Source organism: Cyclopterus lumpus, chromosome 1 (genome assembly GCF_009769545.1).
Source record: "Cyclopterus lumpus isolate fCycLum1 chromosome 1, fCycLum1.pri, whole genome shotgun sequence".
In the NCBI taxonomy this organism is placed as follows: Eukaryota; Metazoa; Chordata; class Actinopteri; order Perciformes; family Cyclopteridae; genus Cyclopterus; species Cyclopterus lumpus.
Window position 1 is genome coordinate 26,498,837 of NC_046966.1, and position 14,070 is coordinate 26,512,906.

General features: G+C 43.3%; 1 protein-coding gene across 1 annotated transcript in view; it reads left to right on the plus strand.

Annotated features, from left to right (window-relative positions):
* Window positions 1-12,667, plus strand: part of LOC117730993 (bromodomain-containing protein 4-like) — a 31,156-nt gene extending 18,489 nt beyond the window's left edge. Inside the window, exons 14-22 of the mRNA XM_034533103.1 lie at window positions 2,520-2,618; window positions 4,697-5,035; window positions 5,195-5,740; window positions 6,126-6,226; window positions 8,434-8,548; window positions 9,412-9,542; window positions 9,629-9,819; window positions 11,012-11,255; window positions 11,431-12,667. Of these exons, the coding sequence (XP_034388994.1) occupies window positions 2,520-2,618; window positions 4,697-5,035; window positions 5,195-5,740; window positions 6,126-6,226; window positions 8,434-8,548; window positions 9,412-9,542; window positions 9,629-9,819; window positions 11,012-11,255; window positions 11,431-11,499 (1,835 nt within the window). The 3' untranslated portion in view covers window positions 11,500-12,667. The remainder of the gene's footprint in view (window positions 1-2,519; window positions 2,619-4,696; window positions 5,036-5,194; window positions 5,741-6,125; window positions 6,227-8,433; window positions 8,549-9,411; window positions 9,543-9,628; window positions 9,820-11,011; window positions 11,256-11,430) is intronic.
* Window positions 12,668-14,070: the final 1,403 nt, after the last annotated feature.

Sequence of the window (14,070 nt, forward strand, 5' to 3'; positions counted from 1 at the left end):
TGTGACCAGTAGAACATGTGACCAGTAGAACACGTAACCAGTAGAACACATAACCAGTAGAACACGTGACCAGTAGAACACGTGACCAGTAGATCATGTGACCAGTAGATCATGTGACTAGTAGCTCATGTGATCAGTAGAACATGTGACCAGTAGAACATGTGACCAGGAGAACATGTGATTAGAACATGTGACCAGTAGATCAAGTGATCAGTAGAACATGTGATCAGTAGAACATGTGACCAGGAGAACATGTGATTAGAACATGTGACCAGTAGATCAAGTGATCAGTAGAACATGTGATCAGTAGAACATGTGATCAGTAGATCAAGTGATCAGTAGAACATGTGATCAGTAGAACATGTGACCAGGAGAACATGTGATCAGTAGAACATGTGACCAGTAGAACATGTGACCAGTAGAACACGTAACCAGTAGAACACGTGACCAGTAGAACATGTGACCAGTAGAACACGTAACCAGTAGAACATGTGACCAGTAGATCATGTGACTAGTAGCTCATGTGATCAGTAGAACATGTGACCAGGAGAACATGTGATCAGTAGAACATGTGACCAGTAGAACATGTGACCAGTAGAACACGTAACCAGTAGAACACGTGACAAGTAGATCATGTGACCAGTAGAACACGTGACCAGTAGATCATGTGACCAGTAGATCATGTGACTAGTAGCTCATGTGATCAGTAGAACATGTGACCAGTAGAACATGTGACCAGGAGAACATGTGATTAGAACATGTGACCAGTAGATCAAGTGATCAGTAGAACATGTGATCAGTAGAACATGTGACCAGGAGAACATGTGATTAGAACATGTGACCAGTAGATCAAGTGATCAGTAGAACATGTGATCAGTAGAACATGTGATCAGTAGAACATGTGACCAGTAGAACACGCGACCAGTAGAACATGTGACCAGTAGAACATGTGATCAGTAGAACATGTGATCAGTAGAACATGTGACCAGTAGAACACGTGACCAGTAGAACACGTGACCAGTAGAACATGTGACCAGTAGAACATGTGATCAGTAGAACATGTGATCAGTAGAACATGTGACCAGTAGAACACGTGACCAGTAGAACACGTGACCAGTAGATCATGTGACCAGTAGAACATGTGATCAGTAGAACATTGATTAGTAGATCATGTGATCAGTAGAACATTGATTAGTAGAACATTGATTAGTAGATCATGTGATCAGTAGAACATTGATCAATAGAACATTGATCAGTAGAACATTGATTAGTAGAACATGTGACCAGTAGAACATTGATTAGTAGATCATGTGATCAGTAGATCATTGACCAGTAGATCATGTGATCAGTAGAACATTGATCAGTAGATCATTGATCAGTAGATCATTGATTAGTAGATCATGTGATCAGTAGAACATTGATCAGTAGATCATTGATCAGTAGATCATTGATTAGTAGATCATGTGATCAGTAGAACATTGATCAGTAGATCATGTGATCAGTAGAACATTGATTAGTAGATCATGTGATCAGTAGATCATTGATCAGTAGATCATGTGATCAGTAGAACATTGATTAGTAGATCATGTGATCAGTAGAACATTGATCAGTAGATCATTGATCAGTAGATCATTGATTAGTAGATCATGTGATCAGTAGAACATTGATCAGTAGATCATTGATTAGTAGATCATGTGATCAGTAGATCATTGATCAGTAGATCATTGATCAGTAGAACATTGATTAGTAGATCATGTGATCAGTAGAACATTGATCAGTAGATCATTGATTAGTAGATCATGTGATCAGTAGAACATTGATCAGTAGATCATGTGATCAGTAGATCATTGATCAGTAGAACATTGATCAGTAGAACATTGATCAGTAGATCATTGATCAGTAGAACATTGATCAGTAGATCATTGATCAGTAGAACATTGATTAGTAGATCATTGATTAGTAGAACATTGATCAGTAGATCATTGATTAGTAGATCATGTGATCAGTAGAACATTGATCAGTAGATCATTGATTAGTAGATCATGTGATCAGTAGAACATTGATCAGTAGAACATTGATCAGTAGATCATGTGATCAGTAATAATAATCCATTTAATTTATATAGTGCTTTTCAAGATACTCAAAGACACTTTACATTATACACCGTAGACACAGCTACGGGGAGCAATGCAGGGTTAAGTTTCTTGCTCAAGGACACATCGACTAGGGCGGGGATTGAACTGCCAACCCCTTGATTGAAAGACGGGCATGCTAACCACTGACCCATAGTCGCCCCTGATAAGTAGAACATTGATCAGTAGAACACGTGACCAGTAGAACACGTGACCAGTAGAACACGTGACCAGTAGAACACGTGACCAGTAGAACACGTGACCAGGACGTCATGAAGATTAGTGATAACGTTATCATGGTGCAATCATCTGAAGCTTGAGATGTGAAACTCTTGGTTCCGTCCGGTGGGCCGATGTGTTCCTGAGGATCAACGTTCTGTGTTGCAGACGAGAAGCCTCTGGAGGTGACAGCCGTGACGAAGACGAAGACGGGATCCTCGTCTTCAGGCAGCAGCGACTCCTCTGACAGTGAAGACTCTGAGAATGGTAACGGGTAGTTCTAGTTGGTCTGCAGTCTACAATCTATTCATCAGGATGTCCAACAAGATAAACAAGCTCACACAAAGTAAACAAAACGGGAGAAAACCAGTGGAACAAAAAGGGCTGCCCCCCTCAGGCGGGGAGGTGAACAGCATTGCTTTATAACATTGGCTGGATTAACTCTGGCGTCACTACGGCGACTCTAAACTCTTCAAAACATTGGTACTTGAGTTCCGTGCTGCGAACAGATCAGGTCCGGTCTACATCCAGGACATGGTCTAACCTCACACCCAGGACATGGTCTAACCTCACACCCAGGACATGGTCTAACCTCACACCCAGGACATGGTCTAACCTCACACCCAGTACATGGTCTAACCTCACATCCAGGACATGGTCTAACCTCACATCCAGGACATGGTCTAACCTCACACCCAGGACATGGTCTAACCTCACACCCAGGACATGGTCTAACCTCACACCCAGTACATGGTCTAACCTCACATCCAGGACATGGTCTAACCTCACACCCAGGACATGGTCTAACCTCACACCCAGGACATGGTCTAACCTCACACCCAGTACATGGTCTAACCTCACATCCAGGACATGGTCTAACCTCACACCAGAACATGGTCTAACCTCACACCCAGGACATGGTCTAACCTCACACCCAGGACATGGTCTAACCTCACACCCAGGACATGGTCTAACCTCACACCCAGTACATGGTCTAACCTCACACCCAGGACATGGTCTAACCTCACACCCAGGACATGGTCTAACCTCACACCCAGGACATGGTCTAACCTCACACCAGGACATGGTCTAACCTCCACCAATCAGCTTGTAGCTCCTTCACTTCGAGCTAAACACTCAACAAAGTCCCGACTGTTTGCTGTGCTGGCTCCTCATTGGTGGAACGAGCTCCCCATTGACATCAGGACAGGAAGTCTCTACAGACTAAAAACACATCTTAGTGACTACACCTTGAATAGGGAAGGTAGAGCCGTAGTAGCACTTTAGTAGCACTTAAATGTCTCTTACTGATAGCACTTTGTAGTTTAACACTTTAGTAGCACTTAAAAGTCTCTTACTGATAGCACTTTGTAGTTTAACACTTTAGCAGCACTTAAATGTCACTTTGTAGTTTAACACTTTAGTAGCACTTAAATGTCTCTTACTGATAGCACTTTGTAGTTTAACACTTTAGTAGCACTTAAATGTCTCTTACTGATAGCACTTTGTAGTTTAACACTTTAGCAGCACTTAAATGTCACTTTGTAGTTTAACACTTTAGTAGCACTTAAATGTCTCTTACTGATAGCACTTTGTAGTTTAACACTTTAGTAGCACTTACATGTCTCTTACTGATAGCACTTTGTAGTTTAACACTTTAGCAGCACTTAAATGTCACTTTGTAGTTTAACACTTTAGTAGCACTTAAATGTCTCTTACTGATAGCACTTTGTAGTTTAACACTTTAGTAGCACTTAAATGTCTCTTACTGATAGCACTTTGTAGTTTAACACTTTAGTAGCACTTAAATGTCTCTTACTGATGGCACTTTGTAGTTTAACACTTTAGTAGCACTTACATGTCTCTTACTGATAGCACTTTGTAGTTTAACTTTATTGAAGAAATTGTACTTGCTTGATTCTTGTTGTTCTGAGTTTGTACTCATGGTTTAATGCACTTATTGTAAGTCGCTTTGGATAAAAGCGTCAGCTAAATGACATGAAATGTAATGTATATTCACCAAGGTGATGAAATAATAACCTGATGTTTGAGTCATGACCGTAAGATCAGATAATCCTTTATTAGTCAGGATTACAGCAGCAGAGGGTCAAGAGACACAAGATCAAAACAAGTATATTAAATAAGCGTATAAACAATAAAAAACAGGAAAGAATATTATACATACAGACAGCACTATTATCACACAGGTTTTCAGCAGTTGTTCAGCATATACGTTCTATATTTCAGTTCTATATAACGAGTACGTTGCACATACAATAAAATAGTAAAAATAATGAACAACAAACAAAGTGCAATAATCGAGATCTAAACCTTTCGTCTCCCAGGGCTGGTTCCCAAGCTGCAGACCAAGATCTCGACTTTCAAAGACGCCAAGCGGCTTCACCAGCTGCCCCTCATTACCGCCGTTGGTCCGGCCCCTCCCCAGCCTCAGCCTCAGCCTCAGCCCCAGGCGGTCCAGTCCAAACCCCCCCATGTCCCGTCTCTGGACTTAGCCCAGCTGATGGGCTCTGGATTTGATCCTCTGGCTCAGTTCATGAACCCTCGCTTGCCGCGGTCCAACGGCGAGCCCAAAGCATCCGCCGGTGCTGCCGGATCCCCGGTCGCCAACACGCCCCCCGAGACGCACCCGTTCCTCAACCAACACCCCGTCATCCCGTCTCCAGGTGCGTACGCCTCAGAGGCTCTGATGATGATGCTCATTCAGGATTTGGTTGTCCATCAATCTGTTGACTGTTTTATCTGTGTACATTTTATGATTTTCAACAGATATTGTATAGATAGATATGTGTTATGCTCTTCTGATTGCTCTGCTCTCGTTGCAGCGATCCACAACGCTCTCCCTCAGCAACCATCGAGGCCGAGCAACCGAGCGGCGCCACTTCCTCCCAAACCCCCGCAGCCTCCTCCCCCGTCCTCGCTCCCCTCCCTGCCTCCACCCCCCTCATCCCAGCTTCAGCCCTCGCTACCCCTCACCCTCCCACAGCCCGTCCCCCGTCCCCGCGTGCCTTCCCCCGCGTCGCACGGCATCCTGGGAACCCTCTCGGCACAACCTCCCCAGGCCCTGCTGGAGGACGACGAAGAGCCGACGCCCACCGGCTCTCAAACCCCGCCCCTCAACCAAGTTCACAGCTTCTTGCAGTCGCTGCAGGTTCGGTCCACCGTGCAGCTGCAGGCGCAGCCGCCACACGTGCACCTGCCTGCGGGCGGCCCCCAGCCGATGACACAGAGACACGGCTCAGGCCACGCCCACATGCGCCAGCCGTTCCCTCATGCGGCACCGTCGCAGCAGCAGAAGGGGGGCGTGGCCCTGCAGCTGAAGATTCAACAGCAGCCGTCGCCCGGCAGCAAAGCAGAGCCTTTCTCAACAGGTAACGCCGTCAGACACACATGTAGCCCTCCTTCTCCAGATGCCTCTTTCTGGTCGTTTATTCAATATGGAAGCACTTTAATTGAATAGCACATTTCGAAACACAGTTGACTAAAGAATCAGAACAAGCTGCAGATAAATGCAAAGCAAGAGACAATAATCAACCGAATGTGGACATAATAATAGTAAAAGAAATGCAGCACAACAGAAGAGGAAGTCAAATCAATCAAGAAGAAAAACGTTTCTTCAAAATAAAAGCACCACGCTTATTGTGATGTTTGTTTTCATGTGTAAAACTGACCCGTAGAACCAGACGTGAAGACATTCTAGATGTCACAGTTAGTTACCAGTTGCATTGAATTTAAGGAACGTTTTCTGTTTCGCAGGCTGCCTGCGCGAGAGTCCAACTCCTCTGATGATACATTCTCCTCAGATGTCTCAGTTCCACTCGATGGGACAGCACTCCCCCTCTCAGACCAAGAAACATGTGAGTGAGCCACGTAGTCGCAAGTCAACATGTTTCTTTTTACCTTTCAGCTTACAATAAGGGATATCAGAGTATCCATCCATCAGAGCTATCCATCCATCAAAGCTATCCATCCATCAAAGCTATCCATCCATCAAAGCTATCCATCCATCAAAGCTATCCATCCATCAAAGCTATCCATCCATCAAAGCTATCCATCCATCAAAGCTATCCATCCATCAAAGCTATCCATCTATCAAAGCTATCCATCTATCAAAGCTATCCATCTATCAAAGCTATCCATCTATCAAAGCTATCCATCTATCAAAGCTATCCATCTATCAAAGCTATCCATCTATCAAAGCTATCCATCTATCAAAGCTATCCATCTATCAAAGCTATCCATCTATCAAAGCTATCCATCCATCAGAGCTATCCATCTATCAAAGCTATCCATCCATCAAAGCTATCCATCCATCAGAGCTATCCATCCATCAGAGCTATCCATCCATCAAAGCTATCCATCCATCAGAGCTATCCATCAAAGCTATCCATCCATCAAAGCTATCCATCCATCAGAGCTATCCATCCATCAAAGCTATCCATCCATCAAAGCTATCCATCAAAGCTATCCATCCATCAAAGCTATCCATCAAAGCTATCCATCCATCAAAGCTATCCATTCATCAAAGCTATCCATCAAAGCTATCCATCCATCAAAGCTATCCATCCATCAGAGCTATCCATCCATCAAAGCTATCCATATATCAAAGCTATCCATCCATCAAAGCTATCCATCTATCAAAGCTATCCATCCATCAAAGCTATCCATCCATCAAAGCTATCCATCTATCAAAGCTATCCATATATCAAAGCTATCCATCCATCAGAGCTATCCATCCATCAAAGCTATCCATCCATCAAAGCTATCCATCAGAGCTATCCATCCATCAAAGCTATCCATCCATCAGAGCTATCCATCCATCAGAGCTATCCATATATCAAAGCTATCCATCCATCAAAGCTATCCATCCATCAGAGCTATCCATCAGAGCTATCCATCTATCAAAGCTATCCATCCATCAGAGCTATCCATCCATCAGAGCTATCCATCTATCAAAGCTATCCATCCATCAGAGCTATCCATCCATCAAAGCTATCCATCTATCAAAGCTATCCATCCATCAAAGCTATCCATCCATCAAAGCTATCCATCCATCAAAGCTATCCATCCATCAAAGCTATCCATCCATCAGAGCTATCCATCCATCAAAGCTATCCATCAGAGTTATCCATCCATCAGAGCTATCCATCCATCAAAGCTATCCATCCATCAAAGCTATCCATCCATCAGAGCTATCCATCAGAGCTATCCATCCATCAGAGCTATCCATCCATCAGAGCTATCCATCTATCAAAGCTATCCATCTATCAAAGCTATCCATCCATCAAAGCTATCCATCCATCAAAGCTATCCATCAGAGCTATCCATCTATCAAAGCTATCCATATATCAAAGCTATCCATCCATCAAAGCTATCCATCTATCAAAGCTATCCATCCATCAAAGCTATCCATCAGAGCTATCCATCTATCAAAGCTATCCATCTATCAAAGCTATCCATCCATCAAAGCTATCCATCCATCAAAGCTATCCATCCATCAGAGCTATCCATCCATCAGAGCTATCCATCCATCAGAGCTATCCATCTATCAAAGCTATCCATCTATCAAAGCTATCCATCTATCAAAGCTATCCATCTATCAAAGCTATCCATCCATCAAAGCTATCCATCAGAGCTATCCATCTATCAAAGCTATCCATCTATCAAAGCTATCCATCTATCAAAGCTATCCATCTATCAAAGCTATCCATCTATCAAAGCTATCCATCCATCAAAGCTATCCATCAGAGCTATCCATCTATCAAAGCTATCCATCCATCAAAGCTATCCATCCATCAAAGCTATCCATCCATCAAAGCTATCCATCCATCAAAGCTATCCATCCATCAAAGCTATCCATCCATCAAAGCTATCCATCCATCAGAGCTATCCATCCATCAAAGCTATCCATCCATCAAAGCTATCCATCCATCAGAGCTATCCATCCATCATAATAATCTCCAGAAAAGATGCAGGGATGGCTATGGTTAGGCTTGTATACTACTACTGGAGTCACATAGAAACCCATTGGATCTCTGTCTCCTGTCTGTCCTCCCTCCTGTAGGACCAGAAGTCACACCTGGGGGCGGTCAAAGAAGAGAAACCCTCCCAGTCGCCTGTTCTGCCGCCCTTCAGCCCGACCACGCGCCACGACGCACACAAACACGACAGCAAACACAGTGAGTCTGACCTGCGCTGTGAGCAGAAATAATCCTCGTGATCAAAGACGAGCTGCAGGGATCTCAAGCAGTTTATCAACTTTAACACTTTACTGTGTTTTCACTTCGTGAAAGTTAACTGTAGCATTTTGGTCAAACTAAACTGTATTAATCAGTGTTTGATATTGTATTTAGCTTTAGAGGACAAACCGAACTCTGGCTCTAGAGAGGGACTTTAACGTTTTGGTGTTTTTACGTCGGCCGCGTAGTTCTCCGACAGGCAAACAGGAGGAGTTTCAGTTGGTTGTAGTCTAGACCCTCACCACTAGAGGTCTCCAGATCAAACACACCGGTAGCTATCCTCACCTTTAAGGTAAAGGTTCTTTCAGCTCCAGTTCTGCTGCTTCAGAGGAGTTTTATTCACTGTGCAGTGGAGACAGAAGTTCACAACACAGCTGTAGAATTCTCTCTCACCGGAGTGAGTTTTGGTCAGAATTAAATACGATTCACAGGAAATTACAGTTTAACAAAAGCTTCTCAGGAAGGACAAGAAACCTTGAAACGATCAGCACCCGACGTGTTCAGGTTGTGTTGAGTCTGAGAGCCCAACTCACACGGCTGTAGTAGTAATGCGCTCAATGCAGGTGTGACCTCTCACAAGTGTATGTGAGGTGTGAACTCACAGGTGTGGGCTGGTCTCTCTTTACACAACACCATGTTTGTTAATGGATGTAAAATAGTGTGTCTGCACAGAGGTTACTGTGACGGACATAACTAAAAGGAATACGCAAAGACACTATAAACAGAATTAATAGTGAAACCAAAAGATATCATTTCTTCTACAACACATATAGTTAATCCTTATTTATGCCCCCGCCCCCCAGGATCCGACCTGAAGCTGTTGGACAGCTCCCGCCCCGGTCATCGCCTCCCAGACTTCCCGGCACCACTCTACACCCAAGACCTCAAAACCAAGCAAGAGCCTAAAACTCCCATTGCTCCAAAGAAGACACAGGTGTGTTTATATGAGTGAGACGATCACATCACGGCCACATTGGTTGTTTTTTGACCACATCCATCCAACTCTCCGTCTTTTCCCAGGACGTGAAGCTAAAGAACATGGGTTCCTGGGCCAGCCTGGCTCAGAGGTCCCAGTCCACGCCGGCTTCCTCCGCTCGCTCCTCCAGCGACAGCTTTGAACAGTTCAGACGGGCCGCCAGGGAGAAGGAGGAGAGGGAGAAACAGCTGAAAGCTCAGGCTGAGCAGATCAGGAGAGAGCAGGAGAAGCTACGGTAGGTGGGAGGACGACAGATAAGTAACCGTAACATGCAAGAGAAGAACAGGGAGATCGATAACCATGGTTATTGAAGAAGCTACAATAGCGTGACTTAAGTATGGAGATATTCTCATATCGTGACTTAAGTATGGAGATATTCTCATATCGTGACTTAAATATTCTCATATCGTGACTTAAGTATGGAGATATTCTCATATCGTGACTTAAATATTCTCATATCGTGACTTAAGTATGGAGATATTCTCGTATCGTGACTTAAATATTCTCATAGCGTGACTTAAGTATGGAGATATTCTCATATCGTGACTTAAGTATGGAGATATTCTCGTATCGTGACTTAAGTATGGAGATATTCTCATAGCGTGACTTAAGTATGGAGATATTCTCATAGCGTGACTTAAGTATGGAGATATTCTCATAGCGTGACTTAAGTATGGAGATATTCTCGTATCGTGACTTAAGTATGGAGATATTCTCATAGCGTGACTTAAGTATGGAGATATTCTCGTATCGTGACTTAAGTATGGAGATATTCTCATAGCGTGACTTAAGTATGGAGATATTCTCATAGCGTGACTTAAGTATGGAGATATTCTCGTATCGTGACTTAAGTATGGAGATATTCTCGTATCGTGACTTAAGTATGGAGATATTCTCATAGCGTGACTTAAGTATGGAGATATTCTCGTATCGTGACTTAAGTATGGAGATATTCTCGTATCGTGACTTAAGTATGGAGATATTCTCATAGCGTGACTTAAGTATGGAGATATTCTCATAGCGTGACTTAAGTATGGAGATATTCTCGTATCGTGACTTAAGTATGGAGATATTCTCGTATCGTGACTTAAGTATGGAGATATTCTCATAGCGTGACTTAAGTATGGAGATATTCTCGTATCGTGACTTAAGTATGGAGATATTCTCATAGCGTGACTTAAGAGATATTCTCGTATCGATGCTCAGAGGATCTTTGTCGTCTCTTGAACATCGTTTTGTTGTCCTTGTACTAAAGTAAACAACATCTATGAGTAAAAAGACTTAAGCATAGGTAAGCCACATGATGCAGCACAGAAGTATCTGGATGATTATAACACAGTTTACGTTATTGTCAGCTGATATATATTCTTATCAAATGAAACATGTTTAATCAGAGTAATAGAAAAGGACTTGTGTGCTTTATTCAGTAACCGTGACGACGACGACGGCGTGGAGCAGGCTCGTCGATTGCAAGAAGACGCCCGCCGCCGTCAGGAGCAGCCGCCGCCGCCTCCGTCACCGGCCCCCACGCCTCAGGCGTCCTCCCCGCCTACTCACTCCCCGCAGGCTCCGCCCCCCCAGCCACAGGCTCCGCCCCCGCCCGCTGCAGCTGCTATCGACCAGCGGGAGATGGCACGCCGCCGCGAGCAGGAGAGGCGCCGGAGAGAGGCGGTACGCAATAATAAAATAAAATGTATTTCCCTCTCTTCAGAGACACCAGACAGGGATTTGACAGTACGCTGCTTTGCTGGTACTTGTGTGTACTAATACACACTTGTGTGTACTAATACACACAAGTACTTCCTCGGCCACACACTGTCCCTTTAACTCGTCTTCTCCTCTGCAGATGTCCGACACCATCGACATCAACTTCCAGAGCGACCTCATGGCCATTTTTGAGGAGAATCTGTTCTGAAGGACCTGGACACACAGACCTATTACCCATCATGCTCTTGGTCACGTGGTCGCTGCCCACAGACACACTGTTGATAGTAACTGTCTCTCAGTAGTTGAAACAGCTGGCTGGTGTCATGTGAATGAGAGAAAGTTTCACGGTGACGGCGAGATGTGAAGAATAATGATGACGTCATTTAAGAATTTAACCTTTTCCTCCGAAAGGGGCGGGTCACTTTCTCTTCTGAGCTCTTCTCTTATTCACTTTATTTTAAAGGGACAGTTCACCCCCACAGATCTGTTTAAAGCAACAGTTTATTCTGGGTCGTGCTTCAGTTTGTAAGAAAGAAAATAGTCCCTCGGCGAGGTTTGCCAGTGATCTCGACATCTTGTCCAAACATTGTTAGAGAAATTAGACCGACCGTTGGAACCCTTTGTAGTTAACCTGTGTGTTAAAGGCACAGAACACCTTTTAAAGGAGACAAGGAGCTTTAAAAAAGATTTAGTTCTATTGGAGAGAAGAGCGACTGATCCAGTGAACTGGCCCTTTAAGTGGATTTGGGGGGGGGGGGGGTCCTCTGGCCTGTGAACTAACAATCATACCCTGCAAATTATACATATTATATATATAAATAGATACATGACTATATATATATTCTATACGACCTGAGAACATAAAGGAACACAAGAGGAATCTGGAGCTCGTCTCCGGTTGGTTTTGTAGAATTTACTGTAAAGAAGAAAACTCCTTTTTTTTATGGTTCTCCGGTTCTCGGCCCGTTCTGTTCGGTTCTCGACTGAATGCCAAAGCCAATGGCTCGTTCTCCTTTCTTTTTTATTTGACATGTCGGATCTTCTTTTCACTTTATATTAAAGGCTACGTTTTTATTGCTATTTAATTGTTTGCTCCGATAGTTTTAAATCATGGTTTGTTTTTGTGTTCTTTCGGTTTCCTCATCACGACGTCATCGGAGCTTCTTTGTTGTTGTTTGTGTTTGTTTTGTTGACGTTTCACCCTTTTTTTCGTAAGTCGGCTCTTTTTTCTTTTTTAATTTGTTGAGTTTCTTGAGTTTGTTTCCCGTCTTGATTAATTTCAGCCAGAACAAGCTGTCGGTCAATTTATTGATCTGCTTCACATTGTGGTGGACAGCAGCCTTTTTTAAGAAAAGTATTAAAATAATATAAAAACATCTAGCTCTTCTTTCTTTGTCTGACTTGTGAATACTGCGGCTCGGGGACCAGAGGGGGGTCCTGGGGGGTCCTGGGGGGTCCTGGGGGATCCCCGTCCCTCCAAAGACCAGAGTACTAGAGAAGGTACTATGGTGATAAACAAATATTATAATCAAATAATAGCAGTAAATAATTCTAAATCTATTGATAACAATGAGAATACAATAACATTCTAAATATACTGAGAATATTACCATTATTATGGTATTGATGAAGATAGAGGACGAAGAAGATAGAGGTGATGAAGGTAGAGGTGATGAAGAAGATAGAGGTGATGAAGAAGATAGAGGTGATGAAGATAGAGGTGACGAAGATAGAGTTGATGAAGATAGAGGTGATGAAGGTAGAGGTGACGAAGAAGATAGAGGTGATGAAGATAGAGGTGACGAAGATAGAGGTGATGAAGGTAGAGGTGATGAAGATAGAGGTGATGAAGAAGATAGAGGACGAAGAAGATAGAGGTGATGAAGGTAGAGGTGATGAAGAAGATAGAGGTGATGAAGAAGATAGAGGTGACGAAGATAGAGGTGATGAAGATAGAGGTGATGAAGAAGATAGAGGTGATGAAGATAGAGGTGATGAAGATAGAGGTGACGAAGAAGATAGAGGTGATGAAGATAGAGGTGATGAAGAAGATAGAGGTGACGAAGATAGAGGTGATGAAGATAGAGGTGATGAAGAAGATAGAGGTGATGAAGATAGAGGTGATGAAGATAGAGGTGACGAAGAAGATAGAGGTGATGAAGATAGAGGTGATGAAGAAGATAGAGGTGATGAAGATAGAGGTGATGAAGGTAGAGGTGACGAAGAAGATAGAGGTGATGAAGATAGAGGTGACGAAGATAGAGGTGATGAAGGTAGAGGTGATGAAGATAGAGGTGATGAAGAAGATAGAGGACGAAGAAGATAGAGGTGATGAAGGTAGAGGTGATGAAGAAGATAGAGGTGATGAAGAAGATAGAGGTGACGAAGATAGAGGTGATGAAGATAGAGGTGATGAAGAAGATAGAGGTGATGAAGATAGAGGTGATGAAGATAGAGGTGACGAAGAAGATAGAGGTGATGAAGATAGAGGTGATGAAGAAGATAGAGGTGACGAAGATAGAGGTGATGAAGATAGAGGTGATGAAGAAGATAGAGGTGATGAAGATAGAGGTGATGAAGATAGAGGTGACGAAGAAGATAGAGGTGATGAAGATAGAGGTGATGAAGAAGATAGAGGTGATGAAGATAGAGGTGACGAAGGTAGAGGTGACGAAGATAGAGGTGATGAAGGTAGAGGTGATGAAGATAGAGGTGATGAAGATAGAGGTGACGAAGATAGAGGTGATGAAGATAGAGGTGATGAAGAAGATAGAGGTGA